At 39.8% G+C, this 24,554-nt stretch overlaps 2 protein-coding genes and 1 long non-coding RNA gene across 4 annotated transcripts in view; 2 read left to right on the plus strand and 1 right to left on the minus strand.

Moving 5' to 3' along the window:
* Nucleotides 1–11,356, plus strand: part of Pnpt1 (polyribonucleotide nucleotidyltransferase 1) — a 32,268-nt gene extending 20,912 nt beyond the window's left edge. The window contains exons 18-28 of the mRNA XM_090336893.1: nt 139–192; nt 1,270–1,376; nt 1,701–1,772; nt 1,857–1,920; nt 2,784–2,867; nt 4,409–4,492; nt 5,729–5,835; nt 5,922–5,977; nt 7,010–7,088; nt 9,970–10,017; nt 11,065–11,356. Coding sequence (XP_090193019.1) covers nt 139–192; nt 1,270–1,376; nt 1,701–1,772; nt 1,857–1,920; nt 2,784–2,867; nt 4,409–4,492; nt 5,729–5,835; nt 5,922–5,977; nt 7,010–7,088; nt 9,970–10,017; nt 11,065–11,223 — 914 coding nt within the window. The 3' untranslated portion in view covers nt 11,224–11,356. The remainder of the gene's footprint in view (nt 1–138; nt 193–1,269; nt 1,377–1,700; nt 1,773–1,856; nt 1,921–2,783; nt 2,868–4,408; nt 4,493–5,728; nt 5,836–5,921; nt 5,978–7,009; nt 7,089–9,969; nt 10,018–11,064) is intronic.
* LOC150060729 (uncharacterized) overlaps nt 1–17,240 on the minus strand; it is a 31,918-nt gene extending 14,678 nt beyond the window's left edge. The window contains exons 1-3 of the long non-coding RNA XR_016536258.1: nt 17,088–17,240; nt 10,792–10,819; nt 440–483 (exon numbers count right to left, since the gene is read on the minus strand). This is a non-coding gene — a long non-coding RNA (uncharacterized LOC150060729). The remainder of the gene's footprint in view (nt 1–439; nt 484–10,791; nt 10,820–17,087) is intronic.
* A 322-nt stretch (nt 17,241–17,562) lies between these two features.
* Ppp4r3b (protein phosphatase 4 regulatory subunit 3B) overlaps nt 17,563–24,554 on the plus strand; it is a 45,875-nt gene continuing 38,883 nt past the window's right edge. The window contains exons 1-2 of one of the 2 annotated variants that reach the window (XM_090336895.1): nt 17,563–17,987; nt 19,272–19,327. In XM_090336895.1, coding sequence (XP_090193021.1) covers nt 17,846–17,987; nt 19,272–19,327 — 198 coding nt within the window. In that variant the 5' untranslated portion in view covers nt 17,563–17,845. The remainder of the gene's footprint in view (nt 17,988–19,271; nt 19,328–24,554) is intronic. The other variant, XM_090336894.1, reaches the window with a different exon arrangement.

Here is a 24,554-nt window from a genome sequence, read left to right on the forward strand (position 1 = left end):
ATGGATTCACTATACCATCACTTTATCAGAGATACATAAATTGATACCACAAAAGGAAACGGGGCTAAAAGGTGAAGCTTAAATGACAACCATTCATGGAGTGAGATTATTATAAAGCAAGTATTTCTCTTTTGATAGGATCATCTTCAATGGCATCTGCCTGTGGTGGAAGTTTGGCATTAATGGATGCAGGTAAAAGAATTATATCTTGGGGACCAAGAGTTTGGCCTAGTAGTAAGAATGCTTGCCAAGCATGCATGAAGACCCGGGTTTGATTCCTTAGTACCACATACATAGAAAAAGCTTGGAAGTGGTGCTGTGGCTCAGGTGGCAGGGTGCTAACATTGAGAGAAGCCCAAGGATAGTGCTTAGTTTAGGCCCTGAGTTCAAGCCCCACAGCTAGCAAAAAAAAAAAGAATTACATCTTGGGGTGGAGTACTTGCCTAGAGTGAGTTCATACAGCTCTGGATTTGATCCTGAGAACTGGAAAAGAAAATACATATGTTATTTTCAAGCACAGTACATACATGCTAACATTATTTTAAGTGGCATTATTAAGTGGTCAATAAGAAATGTGATGGGGACTTGGTAAGACTTTTGGAACTCAGCTTTGATAATTGTCAATCTTAGAGAACACTATCCCTTACATTAGAAGAAATTTCAAGACTGGGCACTGGTAGTTTACACCTGTAATCTTAGCTACCTGGGAGGCTGAAATTGTAATGACTGGTTTGAGGCAATGGGCAGTAAGTTCACAAGACCCCATTTCAGCTAATAATAGCTAGATACAGTTGTATGCACCTGTCATCCCAGCTACTTGGAGGCTGGAGATTGGGAAGATTACAGTTCCAAGGCCAGCACAAACAAAAAACAGTCCGTGAGATATCATCTCAATAGAAAAAGCTGAATATGGCGGTGCACACTTGGCATCCCAGTTACATTTGGAAGCATAAGGAGAAGGACCACAAGCCACACCAGTTCAAGCAAAAATTACCTATTTCAACAATTACCAGGCAGGATAGAGCCAGTGCTTGGCACAAGTCTAGTCATAACTACTTAATGAGGCAGAAATCCCAGTTCAAGCCTAGTCTGGAACATGAATCCCTGAGCTCATGTCGCAGTATGACTAAAAGTAACCACAGCAAAAGAAGCTGGAGACTTGGCTTAAGCCCCAGTACCACCACTAAAAATGAATAAGTACTAACAGAATGACAAGTATTCATGTCACATACATTATTCTCAAAGCACTTTTTTCTTTTTTAATTATAGGAGTTCCAATTTCATCTGCTGTTGCAGGTGTAGCAATAGGATTGGTTACCAAAAGCAACCCAGAGAACGGTGAAATAGAAGATTATCGTTTGCTGACAGATATTCTGGCAAGTCTATTACCAGTTTCAAATATTTTATAATAAATAGTATAAATACAAGTCTGTTTGGTGGTATGTGCCTAGAATAATACTAGTACTATAAGAATAAGAAGGCCATGGTTCTTTTGCTTCTGATCACAGATTTTAAAGGATATGTTAAAAATGTATAGTATTATATAAGAATCCACAATGGCTTAACCTAGGACACATTTCTTTGTATTTGGTCTGAGAGGACATACTTTACCACTAAAGTTATATTTTGGAATTCTACAGTGACTATGGTTGAATTTCGTTTCAGTTAAAACTTGATTATAATTTCTTATATTGTTGAAGGGAATTGAAGATTACAATGGTGACATGGATTTCAAAATAGCTGGTACAAATAAAGGAATAACTGCATTACAGGTATTTTTAAAGTTCACTTTGTTTCATTTTAGCAATATTTAAAATAATGTCAAAAATCAATGGTCATTTATTATTCTATATTAGGCTGATATTAAATTACCTGGAATACCAATAAAAGTTGTAATGGAAGCCATTCAGCAAGCAGCAGGTAAGCCAGTTGCCTGTTTTCCTCTCATTTCTGCCTCATTTGTTAGGAATGACTATAATTCCCATTGGGCTTATTATATTGCTTTACAAAGTAGAATTTTTAGTACCAGTGGTTCATACCCATACTATTAGTTGCTAAAGAAGCTGAGATCTGAAGATCATGTTTCAAGGCCAGCTGAGGCAGCAAAGTCATTGAGACTCTTTATCTCCAATAAAATTCCAGAAAAGCAAGAATTTGAGCTGTAGTTCAAGTGGTAGTGCACTAGCTTTACACAAATAAAGCTCAGGCACAACACTTAGTCCCTGAGTTCAACCCCAACCCCCACCCCCCCACCCCAAAAAAAAACTTGGCAGAAAAAACTCACGTAACTTTATTTGGGTCAAGAAGTATTAATTATTGGACAACTAGCCAAACATTGCAATTTTTACAAATTAAGCAGCTTTCTAAGGTAGAATTTTTAGAAGAGGGTATATGAATGAACTTCAAGATAATTAGGATATGGGAAGCTTTGATCATTAAACCTAAAGAGAGAAACGTGCATGTGTGTGTATGTGTTGGGGGGTGGTTAGTCCTGGGGTTTGAACTCAGGGAAGCTTTGATCATTAAACCTAAAGAGAGAAATGTACGTACGTACGTGCGTGCGTGTGTGCGTGCGTGCGTGTGTGTGTGTGTGTTGGGGGGCGGTTAGTCCTGGGGTTTGAACTCAGAGCCTGAACTCTGCCCTTGGGCTTTCTCAAGGATAACACTCTACCACTTGAACTATAATACCACTCCTGGCTACTCCAGAGAAACTTAACAATGCAGCTACTCCATATCACATTTATCATGTGCAGTTATAACTTCCATATTTTTATCTCTTCTAGTGGCAAAGAAGGAAATATTACAGATAATGAACAAAACTATTGCAAAACCTCGAGCATCTAGAAAAGAAAATGGACCTGTTGTAGGTAAAACATCAAAATTATTACTGATTTCATCATAAACATAAACATTAATATATGAACTATTAATACTTTTTCAGTTTTTTTTCCCATACAAGTAAATACAAATATTTAAGTACCTTTAAAATATTTTCAGGGGCCAGGAGTTTGGCCTACTGGTAGAGTGCTTGCCTAGCATGCACAAAGTCCTGGGTTTGATTCCTCAGTGCCACATACATAGAAAAAAGCCAGAACGGGTGCTGAGGCTCAAGTGGTAAAGCTCTAGCTTTGAGAAAGTCCAAAGACAGTGCTTAGGCCCTGAGCTCAAGCCCACGACTGGCAAAAAAAAAAAATTTCAGGACCAGGAGCATGGCCTAGTGGTAAGAGTGCTTGCCTAGCGTGCAGGAAGCCCTGGATTGGATTCCTCCATACCACATACACAGAAAAAGCCAAAAGTGGTGCTGTGACTCAAATGGTAAAGCACTAGCCTTAAGCAAGAAGCTCAAGGACAGTGCTCATGCCCTGAATTCAAGTACCAGGACTGCAAAAAAAAAAAAAAAGTAAAAAATAAGCCTGGCATAGTGGCTCATGCCTATAATCCTAGCTACTCAGAGGCTGAGATCTGAGGATTTCGGTTCAAAGCCAGCCCAGGGCAATACAAAGCCTGGAGACTCTTATCTCCAATTAATCTCCAGAAAATGGGAAGTGGAGCTGTGGCTCAAGGGTAGGGTGGTAGCCTTGAGCTGAAGAGCTCAGGGAAAACACCCAGGCCAGAATTCAAGTCCCATGACCCCCAAAAAATATATCAATAAAAATTAGAAAAGGTTTTCAATATTGTTGATGTGTGGAAATGATAAATGTTTCAGTAGACATATATTTATCCTAATTTACATATACTCTGTTTATATGTATCAAATCCAGAGGGAGTTAGCCAGGCTGTGGTGACTCATGCCTATAATCTTAGCTCTTCAAGAAACAAGAGATCTGAGGATCACAGTGCAAACCCAGTCTAGACAGACAACTCTAAGAGATTCATATCTAAACAAGTAACCAAGAAAAAGCCAGATATAAGACATGGTTCAAGTAGTAGAGCACTAGCCTTTACCAGAAAAACCTAGTAAGAGCCTAAGGCTTTAAGTTCAAGCCCCAATAACATAAAAAAGTAAGGAAAAATACTTCCAATGTAGGAGCATGTTTACATTTTTTTTTCAGTAACTTTCACCACTTAAGCCTTTTCTATTTTATAGTATAAAAGGATTTGTTTTTTGTTTTTCGGGGTTCTTTTTGTCAGATGTGAGACTTGAACTTTGGGCCTGGGTGATGTTCCTGAGCTCTTCAGCTCAAGGCTACCATCCTACCCGTTGAGCCACAGCCCCACTTCTGGTTTTTCCAGTAGTTAATTGGAGATAAGTCTCACGAACTTTCATGCCTGGGCTGGCTTTGAACTGCAATCCTCAAATCTCAGCCACCTAGATTACAGGTGTGAGCCAGTGCCTGGCTAGTATAAAGGTATTTTTAAACAAGCCATATATTCATACATAGTTATATTTGTTCATAATGTATTTCAGAAACTGTTCAGGTTCCATTATCAAAACGAGCCAAATTCATTGGACCAGGTGGATATCACTTAAAGAAACTTCAGGTTCAAACAGGTAAGAGTTGTATGAAGTTTGGGTCTTATTAAAATACCATGTAAGTTTACTAGTTGATTTCTACTGTATTGCCCTGAAAATGCATACTTAAGAAGTGGAGATTGGGAATATTTGGTTCTAGGCCCGCCTGGGCAAAAAGTCACAAGACCCCCATCTTAATCAATACTAGCTGGGCATAGAGGTTGGAGCCTGTGATTCTAGCTACATAGGATGCTGCAATAGGAGAATCCTGGTATGAGACATGCCTGGGCAAAAACACAAGACCCCAACTACCTACAAAATACTAAACGAAAACTGAATCCTTTTAGCCTCTAATCCCACTACTTGGAAGACTGAGTTGGGAAATGACACATTAAAGGCCAGTCTCAAATACAGTGAGTCATTATTTCAAGGAAAGAACTCATCAAGGGTTTGGGAGGGGATTTGTTTTGTTTTGTTTTGTTGCCATTCCTGGAGCTTGAACTCAGGGCCTGAGCACTGTCCCGGAGCTTCTTTTGCTCAAGGTAGTGTTCTACTACTTAAGCCATAGTGCCACTTCTGGCTTTTTCTTTTTATGTGGTACTGAGGAATCGAACCTAGAACTTCGTGTATGCTAGGCAAGCACTCTACCACTAAGCCACATTCTCAGCCCCTTCATCACATTTTTTACATTTATATTTTTTTATTATAGAGAAGTTAAGCTTTACTTTGATTTAGTTTCATTTACTCTTTTGTTTAAAGAATATATGTAGAAATAGTTGGTTTTAATTTGCTTCTTATGGAAACAGTGTTTTAGGTTAGGACAGGAAGTTGAGTCACCTCAGCAAATTATTAAGTGTGAGAAACTAGAATAATTTTGCCCCTCATTCACCCATTCTTTCTAGAGGAAGAAAAGAAGGTAAGAAAAGTTGCAGAAAATTTTTTAATCTTAATTAAAACAGGCAAACTAGAACCTCAAAAATTAGCCCTGGTATGCTCAGACACTGGTTCACAATTGTATCACTAGGACTTTGTACAGTGCAGATGCCTAGCAGGAAGGTAATGTGTGCCTGTTGATGAATTAATCCTGTAATTCCCAAAGTGGTGATTAAGCAAAGTATAACCCTACCCATCTGCTTTTGAGGTCCCCACACACAGTTCTCACACTGACTTTTTAGACTAATCTCCAAATAGAATGAACAGATTTACTTTGATATATTTAATTGTGAAATTAAATGAATTTTTTCTGGTTGGGGGGTTAAATTATCTTTTTAAAAGGTGTAACTATTAGTCAGGTGGATGAAGAAACATACTCCATATTTGCACCAACACCTAATGCTATGCATGAGGCAAGAGACTTCATTACTGAACTGTGCAAAGATGATGTAAGTAAAGATTTTATACTAAGTGCTTCTACTGTTTTTTGTTTCTATTTTTGTTATGAACTTTACATCCTGTTTTGCATTTACAGCAAGAGCAGAAATTAGAATTTGGAGCGATTTATACAGCCACAATAACTGAAATTAGGTAATAGTATATTGGTTTATTATTATTATTATTTATTACTATCAGTATTAGTACATTGGTTTACAATCCCAGCTTAACTTCACATTTTTTTAGTTTTACTATGACATCATAAGATGTTGAGTTTATTAATCAGTTTTCCATATAATCTACTTTTTGTATGCCAGTTAGTAGATTTTTGATAATATGATTCTGTGGTTATAATTGTAACACATTATTCTAGCTTTTATTCTAGCTTAATTTTTTTCTAAAGAAAAAATTTTCTTCTATTGTAACTTTCAAAAAAAAGAATCTGGCCAAAAATAGACAAAGCCATTCTTTCTTCTTCATTGTTATAGTTGTCTTCTTTTAAAGATACTTAATGATTATCACACTTTCAACCTCCAAACCGTTTTTGACAAGTTAAAATAATCACATAATCCTATGTTTTTGGCCAGTCTTGGGGCATGAACTCAGGGCCTATGCCTTGTGCATGGACTTTCTCAAGGCTAGCAATGTACCACTTAGACAGCACCAATTCTGGCCTCTTCTGTATATGTGGTACTGAGGAATCAAACATGGGTGCTTGCATCTAGGCAAGCACCCTACCATTAGGTTATACTCCAGGCCCCAATATAATCCTATTTTTCAAAACTTATTAGAAATACTTAACATTTCAAAAATTTTGGAAATTATAAAGAAAAATGCAAGTAAATGTGTGTTGTAAAAGTTTTTCTTTATTTTTTGATTCATAATTACTGTAATTTCAGTTGAAAAGAATCTGAGAGAAAACCAAAGTATCTATCTGGACTGGGAGATATGGTTTAGTGGTAGAGTACTTACATAGTATGCATGAGGCCCTTGGTTTAATCCCCAGAATTGTAATCTAAAAAAGTATATTTTAAGTAATCTTATTTTTTGTAATTATAAAAACATGTAATGCAGTGGGTTCTGTAGGGTTTTGGGTTTTGTTTTTTTTTTACATTTTTCTCCTATAAAAATGTTTTCTTAGTAGATAAACTTGCTTTAAACAGGGTCTCTTTCCTTTTTTTGTAGAGACACTGGAGTCATGGTAAAATTATATCCAAATATGACTGCAGTACTGCTTCATAACTCACAACTTGACCTGCGAAAGGTAAAATGGATTTATGTGTTAAAATATCTACATTGAAATTGTTTAAATTAACAAGAATTGTGTGCTTTACAAAAATGGCAGGTACTACTGTAAAAGAGATTTACACTGTTATATGAATTATTTATGTTTCTCCTTCTGATTTCTTATTTTGTTCAGGGATTTCTCTCTTCCCCATACAAAGTTTGAACTGAGGGCCCTGTACTTTTCAGTTATGCCTCTCCTGTAGCTTTTTGGGGGGGGGGCTATTTTGGAGATGGACTTTTCTGCATAGCTTCAAACTGAGATGCTTTAGATTCTCAGCCTCCCCATTTAGCTACAATTACAGGTGTGACCCACCAACACCTGGCTTCCTAAGTATTTTGAGATAGAACTACAGAACAATTACTACAAATACCTACTGATAGCCACATTTTCCCAGTTTTCTACTGACCAACCTATTCTAAGGTAATTCTTGGAATATTTGTACATTGTCTTTATTATAGTCTATGCTGAAGATTTAAAAATATGACTATCAAGCTGGGCACTGTCAGTGGCTCACACCTGTAATTCTTGGTACTCAGGAGGCTGAAATCTGAGGACCACAGTTCAAAGCCAGCTTGGGCAGAAAAATCCCTGTGAGACACATATTCCCAATTAACTACTCAAAAACCAGAAGTGGCACAGTGGCTCAAGTGGTAGAGTGCTGGCCTTGAGCACAAAAGCTCAGAGATAGTACCCAGACCCTGAGTTCAAGCCCAACAACTGACTGGGGGGGCAGGGAGAAATAGGGATATATTACTATTTCTATCTATCTCTATATATAGAGAAAAATATAGAGAGATACACATACACACACGACTACCCAAGTAAAATCTATGAGGATCAGAGGGTAAAATAGTGAACAAAATTATTCAGCAAGTGAAGTGGGGCTGTGGCTCCAGGAGTAGGGCAGTAGCCTTGAGCTGAAGAGCTCAGGGACAGCACCCAGTCACAGAGTTCAAGCTCCGTAACCGACCAAAAAAAAAAAAAAATCTTAACATTTAGCCAGGCACAGTAGTTTATGCCTAAAATCGTAGATGCTCAGGAGGCTAAGATCTGAGGATTGCAGTTCAAAGCCAGCCCAGGCACTAAAGTCCATGAGACAGCAAACCACTGGCTATCCTAAAAGAGGATCTCCAGTTTGACAGGGTAGCCCAGGTGAAACTCAAACTCCAGTCTTCCTGCCTCAGCCTCTCCTAAGTGCTATAATTATAGGCATAGACATGTTCTACCGCACTAGATGTTTTGTGTGTGTGCCAGTTCTAGAGCTTGAACTCAAGACCCGAGTGCTAGCCTTGGGCTTTTGTGCTCAAGGCTACCATTTGAGCCACAGCTCCACTTTGGCCTTTTTGCTTGTTAATTGAAGAGTCTCACAGACTTTCTTTTTCAAGCTGGCAATGAACTATGATCCTCAGATTTCAGCCTCCTGAGTAGCTAGGAATACAGATGTGAGCCACCAAGCCCAGCAATACTTTTCATTTTTACACCAAATTCTTAAATATATAATGTGTTTCGTTTTTGCTGGGTGCAGTGGCTCATGCCTGTAATCCTAGCTACTCAGGAAGCTGAGATCTGAGGATAAAGGTTCAAAGCCATCCCGGGCACAAAAGGACCTGAGACTCTTACCTCTAGTTAACTTCTAAAAAACGGAAAGTGGGGCTTGGCTCAAGGGTAGGGCAGTATCCTTGAGCTGAAGAGGTCTGGAACAATGCCCAGGTCCAGGAGTAGGACAGTAGCCTTGAGCTGAAGCGCTTAGGGACAGCGCCCAGGCCCAGAGTTCAAGCCCCACGACCAACAAAAACAGAAAAAAAAAAGTGTTTTTAAAGGATGGTAGGATAAAAGAAATCTTGAGTTTGAGGTACTAGGAAAAATTATGAGTATTTGAATAAGCTTAGTTGGGGATTTTTTTCTCTATAACATTTAATTAAAAATATAAGTAAATTAAAATTGAGTTTTCTTTAATGGCAAGGTTTGAACTCATGACTTTGCATATGCTAAGCAGGTGCTGTGCCACATCAGTCATATTCCCTATCTTTTTACTTTATGTTCCATATAGGTCCTCACATTTTTTCCAAGCCAGTCTGGGGCATAATTTTCCTATTTACACATCCTACATATGTGGGATTAGAGTTACAGGCCACTATGTCAGCTTTTATTATTTGGGGGTGGGGAGAGGAAGGGGTCTCATGCATTTTTTGTGCTCCAACTGCAATCCTCCAAACTTCTTTCCTAAGTAGCTAAGATTAAAGGCATGATCCAGTTTCATTTTTTTATTGTTAGTGGCAAAAATCACAATAATGATAAAAACAGGGAGACTGTGCTTTTTGACAGAGATAAGAAAAAACTTAGGGACATTGTGCTTTTTGACAAAGATAAGAAAAATGAGTATCAATAGAAAGTTAAGTAAAGAATATGGACATCATTTGGGATTTTTGTTTCTCATTTATTTACTTATTTAGTGCTGAAGGTTGAACTCAAGACCTTTAAATTAAGCCCATGTTCTACCATTAGTCTACCACTAGCTCTTTTAAATGCCAACATAGTATTCAATATCAACAATAATTTTTAAAACTGCAAATAAATATATGTAACTTGAAGGTAGATGGAAATTTCCAGTGTTGGTAAGAGAAATGGCCCATTCTTATAAATGCAACATGTATACATTAAATGCACATACTCATTGTCAACAGTTACCTACAAGTTGCAGATTTTCAAAAATTTTTTTAACTTATTCTGAATGTCTTTTGAATCACTGTAATTACTAGAAAAATAAATATAACTGTTGCCCACCTGGGAAAATAATGTATACTTCCATAGACATTAGGCAATTATGTAACTAATATGTTGGCATATTTTCTTTCAGATTAAACACCCTACTGCCCTAGGATTAGAAGTTGGCCAAGAAATTCAGGTAACTATGATTAATCTTTTAACCTTAAAATGTAACTTTTACTAAGTTCAAAGAATAGAATGTTATTGATGTGCTTTATTTATATGCTGCTTTTTTAACCTTCAGGTTTGTTATTAGGAACTATCATATTATTATTAGGAATTTAGAGATTTAGAGTTTACCTAAAACAATATTCATCTTTACAGCTTAAAAAAAATAAATGTATTACAGGCTGTGCAAAGACAGACATATGAACACTGATAACTAAATTGTAAGCATTGTCAATTTAGTCATCATGTTAAGACTTTGTTTTTCCATATTTGACAGTAAAAGTGTTTAAACTGTGTAAGAGCCAGTTAGATAAAAGCCAATTTCAGGTGCAGGTTTCTGATAACAAATTTATCTTTAGCCCTTTTATAGTCCTTTATAAGTAAATGAAAGAACTCATTGCTAATCTAGGGTTTCTGGCGGCCATTCTGTTCCAGTTATACTTAATCATGACCTGAGTAACTGAGGCTTCTAGTTATTCCCAGTCTGTAGTCTCATTGTTCAAGTAGGATCCAGGGAAGGAGAACTAAACCAACTCGGCATAGGCTCCTTTTTTGTATATTTTAAATCAGAGGCGACTTGAAACTTGCCACATTTCCCTCTAACCTTTATTTTCCATAGTGAAACCAAAAAATTCTAGTGTAATAGGCCCTCAAGCATTAGTGAAAATCTTCATGACCTAAGCATAATCCTGATTTACTTTGTACCACAATTAGGTTGAAAAAGCCCTTGTTCAGAATTACTCACCATGACTTTGGTCTTCTAGTGTAGGGATCTGGAGAGAATAAAAGGCATAAATGAGTTTAACAGATTATAATAGAATAACTAAATGGTTGATGTCCTTTAATTATTTTTGTAATAACTACTTAGCCTAATAATCAATGATTCTGTATCATTTGTCTGTTTTCAGTGAACAAGTAAAAACAATCTGTTGCCTTACTTATATCTTGCAAATCGGAATGTCTTTTCATTTGGATGTCAGTCAATGTGTTGTAACTTTAAACTATTTTGTTAACACAGGTGAAATACTTTGGGCGTGATCCAGCAGATGGGAGAATGAGACTTTCTCGTAAAGTGCTTCAGTCTCCAGCTACAAGTGTTGTCAAAACTCTAAATGACAGAAGCAGCATAGTAATGAGAGAATCCATTTCACAGTCACCATCTAATTCTTCCCAGTGACTTATTTTTTTAAAACAATTCTAGGGTGATATTCCATTGAGCAAAATTTTAGTAGTGTCCTCTTAATTTGTAGGCTTGTATAAATATATTCAAATTATTTGTATTAAAATATTCATTTACATATGCCTTTTTATTTCAGTAGTAACCTATATTTTATTTTTACTTAGTTTATAAATCAATAATTTATTAAAGGTAAGCCATTTATATATCTTAAATTGCATCAGTAATGCTCAAATACCTAAAACACCAGATAATAGAAGTTATATGCAATCATAATGCATTTCTTCTATACCTTTTTCTTCCTCATATGTAGTAATGGCAATAATAATTAGCTCACTCACTCTTTGCTTGCCTACAACTATTCCACAAACTAGAACATTCCCTTTCAAAACTGGAACCTATTTGTTCAAAGTAATTACCAGAAATAATGAGTTGAGGGACTTAATTTGGCTTTTTTGTGTGCTGGTGCTTGGGTTTGAATACAGGGCCTGGGCACTGTTCCTGAGCTACTTTGCTCAAGACTAATGTTCTGGCTTTTTGGTGATGAATTGGAGATAAAAAATCTTATGGACTGTGCTGCCTGGACTGGCTTCGCATTTCCATCATCAGATCTCAGCCTCTTGGGTATGATTATAGATGTGAGCCACTGGTGCCCAATATGGCTCATTTATAACAGTATATTCCCTTTCAAGCTGGTCACAAAACTTTAACAGAGTTTAGTAAATCTTATAAATGGCATTCTCATTGGTATAAGACAAAACATAAGTATTAAGAAAAGGCAGCCTGAGAAAATGCCAAGATACTTCAGGGTAATTTTAAGAAGATAATGGAAAAAAATAAATAAAGAAAGAAGATAATGGGTAGATTTAGATTAACTTACATAGAAAGAGAAAGGTAGAATATGAAGGAACGAGAACTAGTTATAACTAGTGGTTTAGGCCTGATTGTAAGAATAACAGTATCTATGGTATGCATAGACTTAAAGGGGAAAAAATTGCTTTGAGGAAGAGGTGTCCCACTTAAATGTGAGTATGAAGTCATCGATATATAGGTGTTTTTTAGGGATAAAGTAAGCTAATTCTATATAGAAAAATTAAAATTTATATAATGTGAAATTTGAACTAAGGCCATATTTGAGTAAACTTTTAAGGGATGCTTATAAATGAAAAGACAAGCTTTAAGGTAGAAATAGTTTTATCGGTATATAAGTCAGTGAAGAGTTTGAGATATTAGACTTGAATCCTACACTTTGCTCTACAAAAGATAGGAAGCATTGAAAAGTACCCCATGTTTTATGAAACTAAATTAAGTAATTGACTACAAACAGTTCTTTTATATTGTGGCTATGAAATTTAATGTAATTACCAAAGTCTGGTAAGTTAGAATACAGGATCTTAAAAATAAAACCAAGTATAAAAATGTGTAATCATAATTTATATAGATAGAAACATCTTTCAAAACAACTTTAGAATAACTATATCACTATATGCAGATGAGGTGACATATAGAATTCATAGGATGAGTCTTAAACTTAGTTGTTTCAGAAATTAAACACAAGTATACAGCTAACACTGGAAATATGGATATAAAAGTCAAAACAAACAAGAAGCAACACTAGTACTCTGAATAGCTCTGGAGGTCCTAATCAGTGTGCTGTACTTAATAGGGAATGAGAAACAATTACGAACTATCTATAAAAAAAAGTTTTAAAATTGTTACAAAACTGCTTATAAGCCAGGCACTAGTAGCTGTAATCCTACTTAGGAGGATGAGGTCTGAGGATCACGGTTTGAGGCCAGCCTGTGCAGAAAAGTCTATGAGACTCTCCAATAAACTACATAGAAAAGGCCAGAAATGGCCTAGCTTGAGCACAAAAAGGCTCAGAGACATCACCCAAGCCCAGTACTGGCCAAAAGATTTACACCAATAAATGCAGTTCCATGGGAGGTAGAGGTTGTGAGGATTATGGTTCATAGTTCAAGCCCCACTTTATGCCAAAGGCATATACCAGTAACTGCAGCTCCTTTGGAGGTAGAGATTGTGAGAATTATGGTTCAAAGCCAACCAGCCCAATCAAACATTAGCAAGACTCCATCACTGGTGGTGCAAGTCTGTCGTTCTAGTCGTATGAGAGGCAGAAGTAGGACTGCAGTCCCAGGCTGGCTAACGTAAAAAATGTGAGACCCTATTGGAAAAATTAATGCAGAAAGGTAGGGGGCATAGCACAGGTGGCAAAGCACCTAACAAAGGCAAGGCACAAGTTGCTAAGTTTTGCTAGTACTACCCCCCCCCCCGCCCCAGCAAAGTAACGAAATAATTTGGGCTAAAAAGCAGTAACCATATAAGCATACTAGTATACATAGCTATCTTCTCCATGAGCTGAGTTGCTGTGGTAGGAGCTCACTTACCCTTATTCTTTCTTTTTGTGTGTGTGGTGAGGGCGGAGGGGGGAGGGTCATGGGGCTTGAATTCTGGCCTGGACACTGTCCCTGAGCTCTTCAGCTCAAAGCTACCACCCTACCCTTGAGCCACAGCCCCTAGTGATTAATTGGAGATAAGAGTCTCACAGCTTTGTGTTGTTTGTATTGCTCAGGCTGGCTTTAAACCGCTATCCTCAGATCTCCTCAGATCACAGCTTCCTCAGTAGCTAGGATTACAGCATGAGCCACTGCCCCCGACCCCTTATTATTATCTAGTTTCAGCTTCTTAAACTGAGCACTTTCAAAGTCCATTCCCAAATGCACTCTTCTGACTCTTCACAGTACACTCAATTTTCTATTCCTTTAGTATGTAATCTTTCCTTTTTCAAGCCCAGCAGTACCTACATAGGTTATGCTGAGATTTCAATCTTACCACTTCACAGAAAAAAATCAGAATTGTAGAACATGACTTCCTTTAGTGAGGGGGAAATGCTTATTCTTCCTAGGAGTTTCTGCAAGCTCTGAGGGTCCAGGAATATCTATAAAAACTAAAACACTAAAGGGTACCCATCCATGTTTTAAAAGCTTCATATTTTTCCTAACCAGGCCTTCATTGGATAGCAGAGGCTAGTTCTGTGATCAGTGCTAGTACTGCAGGAAATAACAGCCTCTTCATTGAGAGGTCCTTTGACTCAAGTTTAGCTGTAACTGTAAAGTGCCTTCATCTTCTCATTTGCAGTATGGAAAGTATTTACCTTAGTTGAGCATTGTTTTACCCTGTATCTTTCAAGTCTGAATTATTCTAGGCAACACGATTTCCTTTGATAAGTTTCTAGACCACTAGAAGTGAAATCTTCAGTTTCCAGAAGTCCTCTATTCCAGAGATGGAGTATAACCATTCCCCAAGTCCCATCTTACTGCCTCTTCTTTCACCACTCATTGCATCATGAGTGGATCAGTTCTGATCCTCAGAGAAGTAAATGCCAAGAAGGGATTATCATTGGCCCTCCATATCAAAGCAACTGCATTCACGCATTCAACCAACCTTAGATGGATAATACTCAAAGATTGCATCTATATGAATATATAGGCTTTTTTGTCACTATTCCGAAAACTACTTAAATAGCATTTGTATTTCGGTAATAATTATTAGTAATCTAGAGATTCTTTAGACGACTACTAGGTTATATGTAAGTATATGTTGTTTTATATAAGGGACTTGAGCATTCACTGATTTTAGTATTCACAAAGTTCCTGAAACCAACCTCCTAGTTACCAAAACAGACTGTGCATCATGCATGATTTATATTTATGTATGAATAATGTGTGCAATAGGATTGTATGTACTTTCTGAGGCCCAGGGCAAAAAAATATGCAAGACCCTGTTAAAAAAAAAATTTCAAGATGGTTGCAACAGAAGCCAAATGTTCGACTTCAGGTTTCATATTCAAGATGCTGGAATAGAGCCCAGCACAGTGACTCACACCTGTAATCCTAGCTACTCAGGAGGCTGAGATCTGAGCATCAAGGTTCAAAGCCAGCCCCTGCATAGAAGGACCAAGACTTTTTTTTTTTTTTTGCCAGTCCTGGGCTTGAGCTCAGGGCCTGAGCACTGTCCTTGGACTTTCTCAAGGCTAGAGCTCTACCACTTGAGCCTCAGCACCACTTCCAGCTTTTTTCTATGTATGTGGTACCGAGGAATCAAACCCGGGTCTTCATGCATGCTAGGCAAGCACTTTAACCACTAGGCCAAACTCCCAGCCCGGACCAAAGACTCTTATCTCCAGTTAACCTCTAGAAGACAGAAAGTGAGGCTTGGCTCCAGGGTAAGGCAAGTAGCCTTGAGCTGAAGAGTTCAGGGACAGCCCCCAGGCCAAGTTCAAACCCCATGACCCACAAAAAAAAAAAAAAAAAAAAAAAAAGCTGGAATAGCGACTCTAAGAAAAGTTTTTGCGTTACTTAATACAGAATTGTGAGTTCCTTTTAGTTAGAAGCTTTTAGTGTTGATTTTTAATGGATGCTTGAAGAACCTCTAGGGGAGGCACAGTAAAGTACATCAGCAATCCCAGCTACTCTGGAAGCGGATATAGGCTCATTGTTTGACATGGGCAAACTTAGAGACATACCTCAAAGATAAGCCTCCTATGGTATTAACACATGGTGATCCCACCCTGTAGGAAGGCAAAAGTAGGAGACTGTGGTCTCAGGCATGACAAAAGATAATAACCCTACCTCAAAAATTAAGGATGGAAGTGGTATAGCTTGCCTGGCAGTGTTAAGCAGAGTTCAATCCTCATGAGTATGGCCAAACAAAAAGGGTGGAGGGGAGAGGGGACTTAGGAAAATTGGCTGTGGTGCAGTTCTACTCTCAGACTGGAGCAAGCAGTTGGCCCAGGGCTTTAATCCTGGCTCTGGTCTGTCACTGCATCTTCCCCTGAGGTGAGGACTCTATGGAATGAAGGAATACTTGCTCCCAGGAATTCCTTACATTAAAGCGAAGCCAGTTTCTTCCCAGTACTCTTCCTAAGGTGGCTGTATGGAAGGAGTGTCGTTGGAGAACCCGGGCTCAAAAGTTGTCTAAGCTTTCTCCCACTCTACAAGATGGAAATATTTTCTAGCCTCAAAACATATTTCTCTACATTGCCAGTTATGTAGAAAGTCAAGTACATTTTCAGAGGTTCCCCTACAGAGTTAAAAACGATGACTCGAATTTCTGAAATTAGATTTTTTTTTTTATCATGCGCCTGCGCTAAGAAACTTCCACCTCTTCGTGTATTGCTGAAGTGTTCGCTCATGACTCATCTAGTCAAAACATAAGCACGTTTTAACAAGCCCAATGATAACTAATCACTACAAGTCCCAAAATGCACCGCAGGGTCAGCTTGCCCCCTGCGGGCCGGCTTTCCACCGCTCAGGCCTGAAAGACGAGTTGTACGTAAAGAACGCGCAACTCCACCGGCTGAGGCACGAATGACAAGAGGATGGCCGAAACGATGCTTCCTTCGCCTATTCAGTGCCCAAGACGGGAAACTCGGGACGCGCCCGCGAGTGAGCAGCGGGGCCGCTTGGTGGAGGGGGAAGGAGGAGTTAGGAAGGCCGAGACTTCCCTGAGCTCACCTGCAGAATGCCTCTCCCACATGACACACACGCGCGGTGTTTTCCACCGGGCGGAAACTTTCCAAGGCCAGCTACTACGGGTCTAACGGTACAAGGCTTGGGCGGGAAATTGAAAACTGTCCGCACACCGGCTGGGAGGGACAGGCAAGGCGCCCAGGCGTCTCGGCCCACGGCACAGTTCTGGACAGGGGCTCAACTGTAACCAGCTCCATAACGATTTTACCGGGCACCGCTTTGGCTACAGGGGTGCGACGTTCCCTCGTCCTCTCCCTCAGCCCCCGAGGCTGACCGGGTGAGTTTCCGTGGAGGACCAACATAGTGCCTTACATGTCTCTCCGGGAGAGTGCTCTTAGAGGATTCCTACTCCTCAGGTTGACTCCGCCTTTCCCCTCCCTCAGAACTAGTTTCCGAAGCTCCTAGAACAACCTTATAAGCAAATGCCTGACGATAGCCTGGCTCTTGCCGGGAAACCTCGCGAGAACTTCCCGCCCAACGGCGCAGGAAGGTGAGCAGAGAGCGGAGGAAGTCCTTCTTAGACCAGTCTCGCGTTACTTCTCGCACATGCGCCGATCGTGAAGGTTCCGGAAGCGCGTGCGGAGCTAGTGGTGCCGCGCGTTGGACTCTTCGGCCGCCGTAGCCCCTGCTAGGCCAGCCCGTGCGAGGTTGCTGGAGGAGGAAGAGAAAGGCACCGAGAGTCGGGTTACAAGATGGCGGGCCTGTAGTGTTACCGCGGCGGCGGCGGCGGCGGCGGCGGCGGCGGTGGGAGAGCGAGCGAGCTCTTGGGGGCCACAGGGAGGGAAGGGCAGGGGTGTGCGGGTGGTGAACTGAGGGTTAGCGGAGACTCCCAGCGGAGGGATCTCGGTGGCTCTTGTCACCCCTTCTCGCGGCCGAACCTTTGGAGCCATGGTGAACTCGGGCCTCTCCAGAGACGCTGCCGCCGCCGCCGCCGCCGCCACTACCACCAGCAGCACCACCAGCGCCTCCGCCGCCGCCACCGCCGCCTCCACAGTAGTCTCTCGAGAGTGAGGTGCACCGACTGGGCGAGCGGGGAGGCGGCGGCCGGAGCGGCGAGCACCGCAGTCACCATGTCGGACACACGGCGACGAGTAAAGGTCTACACCCTGAACGAAGACCGGCAGTGGGACGACCGGGGCACCGGACACGTCTCCTCCACCTACGTGGAGGAGCTTAAGGGGATGTCGCTGCTGGTTCGGGCAGAGTCTGACGGTAAGGTGGTGGGGATAAGGGGTCCGAGGCTGAGGTTTAGGCCCCGGGCCCGGGTTGCTCTCACAGCCACCTCCGGGGACAGCACGGTGGTCTGAGTCTGCCCTCCTGTATGATCTAAAAAAACATAAAACAAACTTGTAGGCTTCACCCTCCGTCAGATGCGGGTTCTCCGTTCCTCCGCCCCCCTTCCCTGCTAAGAATTTGACCCCTTCCTCTCCAACCCGTCCTCCTTTGTAGAGGCCCTGAGTGTGAGAGGGTGGGGGAAAGTATTCAAGATTGTGATCTCGCCCTGCAGAACTGATTACCACCTCCCCCACCCCCCCCCCGCCCAACAAACACACACACACACATTAGCTACAGTCTTAGGCATTCTCTGTGATAGTACATACTATGTAATGTTTGTAGTATATACACTTAAATACAGTTCAGTGAAACTTACCTGAGTAGCTTATAAAAAGAAAAACCGGGATTTTTAGCAATGGGTCTCACTATGTAAAGTCGGCAGGTCCTGGAGAAAACCAAAAAGGCACCTTTTCTTGGGCTTATTGCAGGCTGTTGCCACAGTACATGCACGCACAAGCACATCTTTAGTATTGGATGCCTCCAGGCTGCTTTTTATTGTAAGAGGGTACTTCAGAAAAGTGGTTACCTTACAATCTAAACAAGTTAGAACACCAGAGTAAATGATAAACTCGTATTCCATTGATGATTTTAAGAGTCATTGAATATTTTTGCAGTGTTTTTTTTTAAGCCTGGCAATGGTGGCTCCTGTCTGTAGCTCCCCAGGAGGCTGAGAGCTGAGGATCACAGTTGGAGGCCTGTTAGGGCAGGAAAAGTCTGTGAGACTCTTCAGTTAAACATCAGAAGCTGGAAGTGGAGCTATATTTCCAGTGTTAGACTACAGCCTTGAGCCAAAAGCTCAGGGATGACACCAGGCCCTGAATTCAAGCCCTAGGAATGGTACCAAAGAGAGAGAGAAAAAAGGAAATGTAGTAAAAAAAAAAAAAATCTATTAAAATAAAGCTGGGCTTGAAGTGGTCGTTGAGAGACCTTAAAGTTTTCATTTCGTTTCTTTTTTTTTCCCTTAGGGCATATCGATGGGGGGATAGGATAAAATCGAAAATTTAAATCTAAATTAAATATGAAGCCTAGATCTGGAAGAAATCGTGAATTTTAATACCTTCTACTGCTTCAAATGTTCAACTGGATGAAGAGACATGAAAACTTTCTTACTCAGAGTTTGCTGCTATTGTTTGAGACTTACATTACTTTTTAATCTTTCAGGATCGCTACTTTTGGAATCAAAGATAAATCCAAACACTGCATATCAGAAACAGCAGGCAAGTAGATGTTTATCTTTAATTTGAAAGGCTTCAACTGTGATCCTAAAAGTAGTAGTCAGAAGTGTTTTCCTGACAGAAAACTTTGGTTAAAAAAAGTTACAGGTGATGTATATTTCCTTTTAAATTGAAATGTCTAAGTTAACTATGTCATTTGTATCTTCCTCTGCTAAACCTTTTATTCTGAGTCACATTTTAAGAAAATGGCATAAAAAGGATAATAAAAACATCTTGTTTGTGGTGTGGGACTTGGTCATTGGATGCAAAAGAGTTTGAAGTAGTAACATTTAGGGGTTTTTTTTTTTAGTGTTGTATTCATATTATTATATGGATTTGTCACAGCTGTGTACATTGCCAGTGATATAACATCTTGTGTCTTCTTTGGGGAAAGAAATCTATATTGTGTTTTAACATGCCTATGTAATACGAAAATGGTAGCGGTTCTTTGACCTTTTTTCTGTGAATGTTACCATTTTATTATGAATTATATCTAAATTGGAAAGTTATAGAATATAATTAACACCACCGATTAGATGATGTTAACATTATGCCATGCCATGTTTGTTTTAAATCTTTTCCTGGTGCTCAGAATTGTTAGTAGAATTAATGCCCACTTTGTGTTCATTCCATTTTGTCCAAAATCTGCCCATTCTGTAGGTAAATGTAGTCTGAAAATTATTTCTTCTGGATATACTTTTATACATCTTCTGTACTTGTATATATCTATAAATAATAATGTAGTCTGTGTTTTTAAACTACACAGTTGATGCTGTATTCTAACATACTCTGAAACTTACATTTTTTTTACTCATTTTTCTGGAGATTTATTAATACTAACAATATAGACCAAGGTTTCTTGTTTTAATATTATGGTGATGTATATATGGCATACACCTATTAGACTGTATGTGTGAAGTACTTTCCTAATAAAAATCACCATTTAGGAGTTTAATTTGATTCAGATTTAATTTCTATGTGATAGTATTTAATATTTTCATTAAAATCTTAATGTTCACTTTTCCAAAGGTGGAGTTTATGAATGCATTAATTTTGGGGGTGTTCATGATTTTGAGTGTGTGGGTGTTTGCACGTTTTCAGCACATTCAACTCTACTCAATCTAACTTGACCTGAATGTGCGGCTCTGTGTCTGCTAGACAAATATTTTGCCTCCCACTTGAGCCATGCTTCTGTCCTGATCCCCAAAAACTTTATATTTAAACAAACATATTGGAAAGAGAAGAGAAAGATTATGTAACATTGTATGAAATGAGGTGCCTTTGTGTGTATGTCAAATTTGTAGTCTATTTAAAATCAGTTCCACTGATGTTAACTAATCAAATTACTGTTAATGCAGGTTTAGAATAAAAACTCCTGTTAGCACAATTGTGTTAATTGGGTTCAGGGAAAAAAATACCCCACCTGAAATAATTACAGAATAATAAGTAATGTTTTAACCCATGAAAAACTTTATGAAGAAGCAATTAAGACATAAACCCACACAAAATACTACGTGAGCCAGGTGCAGCAGGGTGCAGTTGCTCACGCCCATAATCCTAGTTCCTCAGGAGGCCAAGATCTGACGATCATGGTTCAAACCCAGCCTGGGCACTAAAGCCCATGAGACTCTTATCTCCAATTAATCACTAGAAAATGAGAAGTGGTGCTGGGGCATCAGGGATCGGGTGGTAGCCTTGAGCTGAAGAGTTCAGGGATATCACCCAGGCCCATAGTTCAAGCCCCATGACCCACCCCACCCCCCATAAAAAAAATGCTACCTGAAGGGCAAATTTTATTCCACAGCCTTGGAGAGTAGAAAATGAAAGTTCAGAGATAACAGTAAAAGGCAGGATCATTAAGAAAAACTTCAGTCTTAGTGTTGTTGAAGGAACCATTAATAAGAAATCTGCTGCAGAAAGTAATGATATTTGTAGAGGTTTCTTATTTGAGAGTTTGTGCTTGGTAAACCAAAGGGAATTTTGTAGGTTCTCCTAGGTTCCTAAAATGATGAATGAAAGTAATACTATGTTTAACAAACCAGGGTGACCTTATGAGAAATAAGGGAGGGGAGTAGGTCAAAATGTTTTGGATAGCAAGACCTATTATGATAATTTGATTTTAAAACATGAGAGCCCAGTAAATGACCTTGAAAAACAGAAGCAGAGCTCTAGTACATTTTCAGGAATGTATTATAATAGTAGGTGAAAGATTAATATAAAAAAGAGGGTTCAGGGGGCCGGGAGTTTGGCCTAGTGGTTAAAGTGCTTGCCTAGCATGCATGAAGACCCGGGTTCGATTCCTCGGTACCACATATATAGAAAAAAGCCGGAAGTGGTGCTGAGGCTCAAGTGGTAGAGCTCTAGCCTTGAGAAAGTCCAAGGACAGTGCTCAGGCCCTGAGCTCAAGCCCAGGACTGGCCAAAAAAAAAAAAAAAAGAGGGTTCAGGAGCCAGGAGTTTGGCCTAGTGGTAGAGTGTTTGCCTAGCATGCACGAGGACCCAAGTTCGATTCCTGGGTAGCCCATACACAGAAAGGGCCAGAAGTGGTGCTGTGCTCAAGTAGTAGATTGCTAGTCTTGAGAAAAGCCCAATGACAGTGCTCAGGCCCTGAGTTCAAGCCCAGAACTGGGGATGAAAAGAAAGCTCAGGCCAGGTACCAGTGGCTTACATCTAATAATCCTACCTACTTGGGAGGCTAAGATCTGAGGATCATGACTCAAAACCAGCCTGGGCAGGAAAATCTAGGAGAAGTAATATTTTGGCTTAAAGTAGTGAAGTGCTAGCCTCAAGTGAAAAAACTCAGAGATAGTACCCAAGCCCTGAATTCAAGCCCATGTCCTCACGTGTGTACATGCACACCCACAAAATTACAAAAGTACTAATGTTTCTTTTTCACCCCAAGCTCTGCTCATTCAGTTTTTCAAATTCTACCTATACAGTTTTCTGTGGTAAAAGCCATCTTCCTTACCACTTTCTTATATGTCTTCTAAGGGATAGGCAAATGTAAACAAATGTCACACAAATATTCTCACTTTAGATTGGCAACATAATCACATATCCTCACTTCGATTGGCAAAAATAATAGCATATTAGGGAGTGGCACTGTGGCTATGTCTTGGCCCACCCAGACATAAAAGCAAGATCCTATCCAAAAATGACACAGAGTGTTTAGTAGAGTACCTCCTAGTAAGTATGCAGTCCTGAATTGAAAACTCAAGCTGGGGCAGGTTATAATAAGGATTCTTGAACCTTACACAAGACCTGCTCCTTGAGACAGGTTTATCTCTATTTTTAACCCTTTTTCAAGATCATTCCTCTTTGCTTTGAAAGAAGACTTCAAATGTAAATTCCTATTTGTGTCTGGGATTTTGACTGGATCAGAAGAATGAATGTTAGGTTATAAACAGGAGAAGTATGGAAAAGAACCTCTATTACCTTAATTTATGTTTCATTGTGTATAACCATATATACAGTATACCAGGTAGCATTTTTTTTGCTAGTCCTAAGGCTTGAACTCAAGGCCTGAGCACACTGTACTTGAGCTTTCTCAAGGCTAGTGCTCTACCACCTGAACTATAGCACCACTTCCAGCATTTTCTGTATGTGTGGTACTGAGGAATTGAACCCAGGGCTTTGTGTATGCTAGGCAACACTCTACCACTATGCCACACTCCCTGCCCTTGTAGTCCATTCTTGGGATCTCTGAGATGGATTCAAGAAGAAATTGGGGTCTGCTTTTTTTTTTTTTTCCTATTGTTTTTGTTTGTTGGGTGTTGTTTCTGGGACTTGAACTCAGACCTGGGCACTGTCTCTGAGCTTTTTTGCTCAAGACTAGCCCTGTCCCACTTGGAATTCAGCCTCAACTTTTTGGTAGTTAAATCAAAAGCCTTACAGAGGCCTTTCAATGTAACTGGCCTAGAACTGTGATCCTCAAATCCTTCATCCTCCTGAATAGCTGAGATTACAGATAGGAACACCAGTACCTCATGCAGGATCTGGACTTTTTTTTTTTTTTTTTGGCCAGTCTTGGGACTTGAACACTGGGCCTGAGCACTGTCCTTGGGCTTTTCTCAAGGCTAGTGGTCTACCACTTGAGTCCACAGCACCACTTCTGGCTTTTTCAGTGTATGTGGTACCAAGGAATCAAATCCAGGGCTTCATTCATGCTAGGCAAGCACTCTACCAGTAGGCCACACTCCCAGCTCCCAGCCCCCCCGCCCCAATTTTTTAAATTTTTTTGTCTATCATGGGGCTTGAATTCTAGCCTGGACGTTGTCCTTGAGCTCTTCAGCTCAAGGCTACCGCCCTGCCCCTTGAACCACAGTGCTACCTCCTGTGTTTGTACTTTATCAAAATATATTTTTGTTAACATTTGGTAGCTGTGAGATGACTAACTGAAAGATACATGGTTTTCTGAGAGGAAAATATTTTTATTGTGAATTACTGTAGCCCAGCTGTTCTGCTAACAATGACCAGTACCTTAAAAGAGGTTAAAACAGTAGAACTGAATTTATTGGTTAGACTGATATTTGTACTCCTAGTGTTAGCTATTAGCCATGTGAGTGAAAGGTAATAAATAGCTCTTACATAGAGTTGGCACTCCCAAAAAGTTGAGTTATTGAAAGGGTAATTATAAATTAGATTTGTGAGCTGGACCCCAGTGGCTCATACTAGCTACTCAGGATGAGATCTGAAGATCATGGTTCAAAGCCAGCTGGGCAGGAAAGTCTGTGAGGGTCTTAGCTCCACTGAAAAGCAGGAAGTGGAACTGTGGTTCAAGTGGTAGAATACTAAGCTTAAGAAAAAAAGCTCAGGGGTAGTGCCTAGGCTCTGAGTTCAAGCCTCTACACTGGGAGAAAAAGTTATACTAGTTTGTGGGCTGGGAGTATGGCCTACTGGTAGAGTGCTTGCCTAGCATGCACAATGACCCAGATTCGATTCCTCCATACCACATACATAGAAAAGGCCAGAAGTGGTGCTGTGGCTCAAGTGGTAGAGCTCTAACCAGAGAAAGCCCAAGGACAGTGCTCAGGCCCTGAGGTACAAGCCCCCAGACTGGCAAAAAAAAAAAAAAATTGTGTTTATTGATATTAATGGGTGTACTATGCCCTAAGTATATATTAAGACTTAAAGATGTTAATTATTAATATGGAGCTATTGTGATTCAAACACTTTCAATTATTTTGCTGTTATATAATCCTTTTACATTTTAGTGTGGCTATAAAGTATTG

Source organism: Megascapheus bottae, chromosome 7, assembly GCF_031878675.1.
Source record: "Megascapheus bottae isolate mThoBot1 chromosome 7, mThoBot2.hap1, whole genome shotgun sequence".
Taxonomy (NCBI): Eukaryota; Metazoa; Chordata; class Mammalia; order Rodentia; family Geomyidae; genus Megascapheus; species Megascapheus bottae.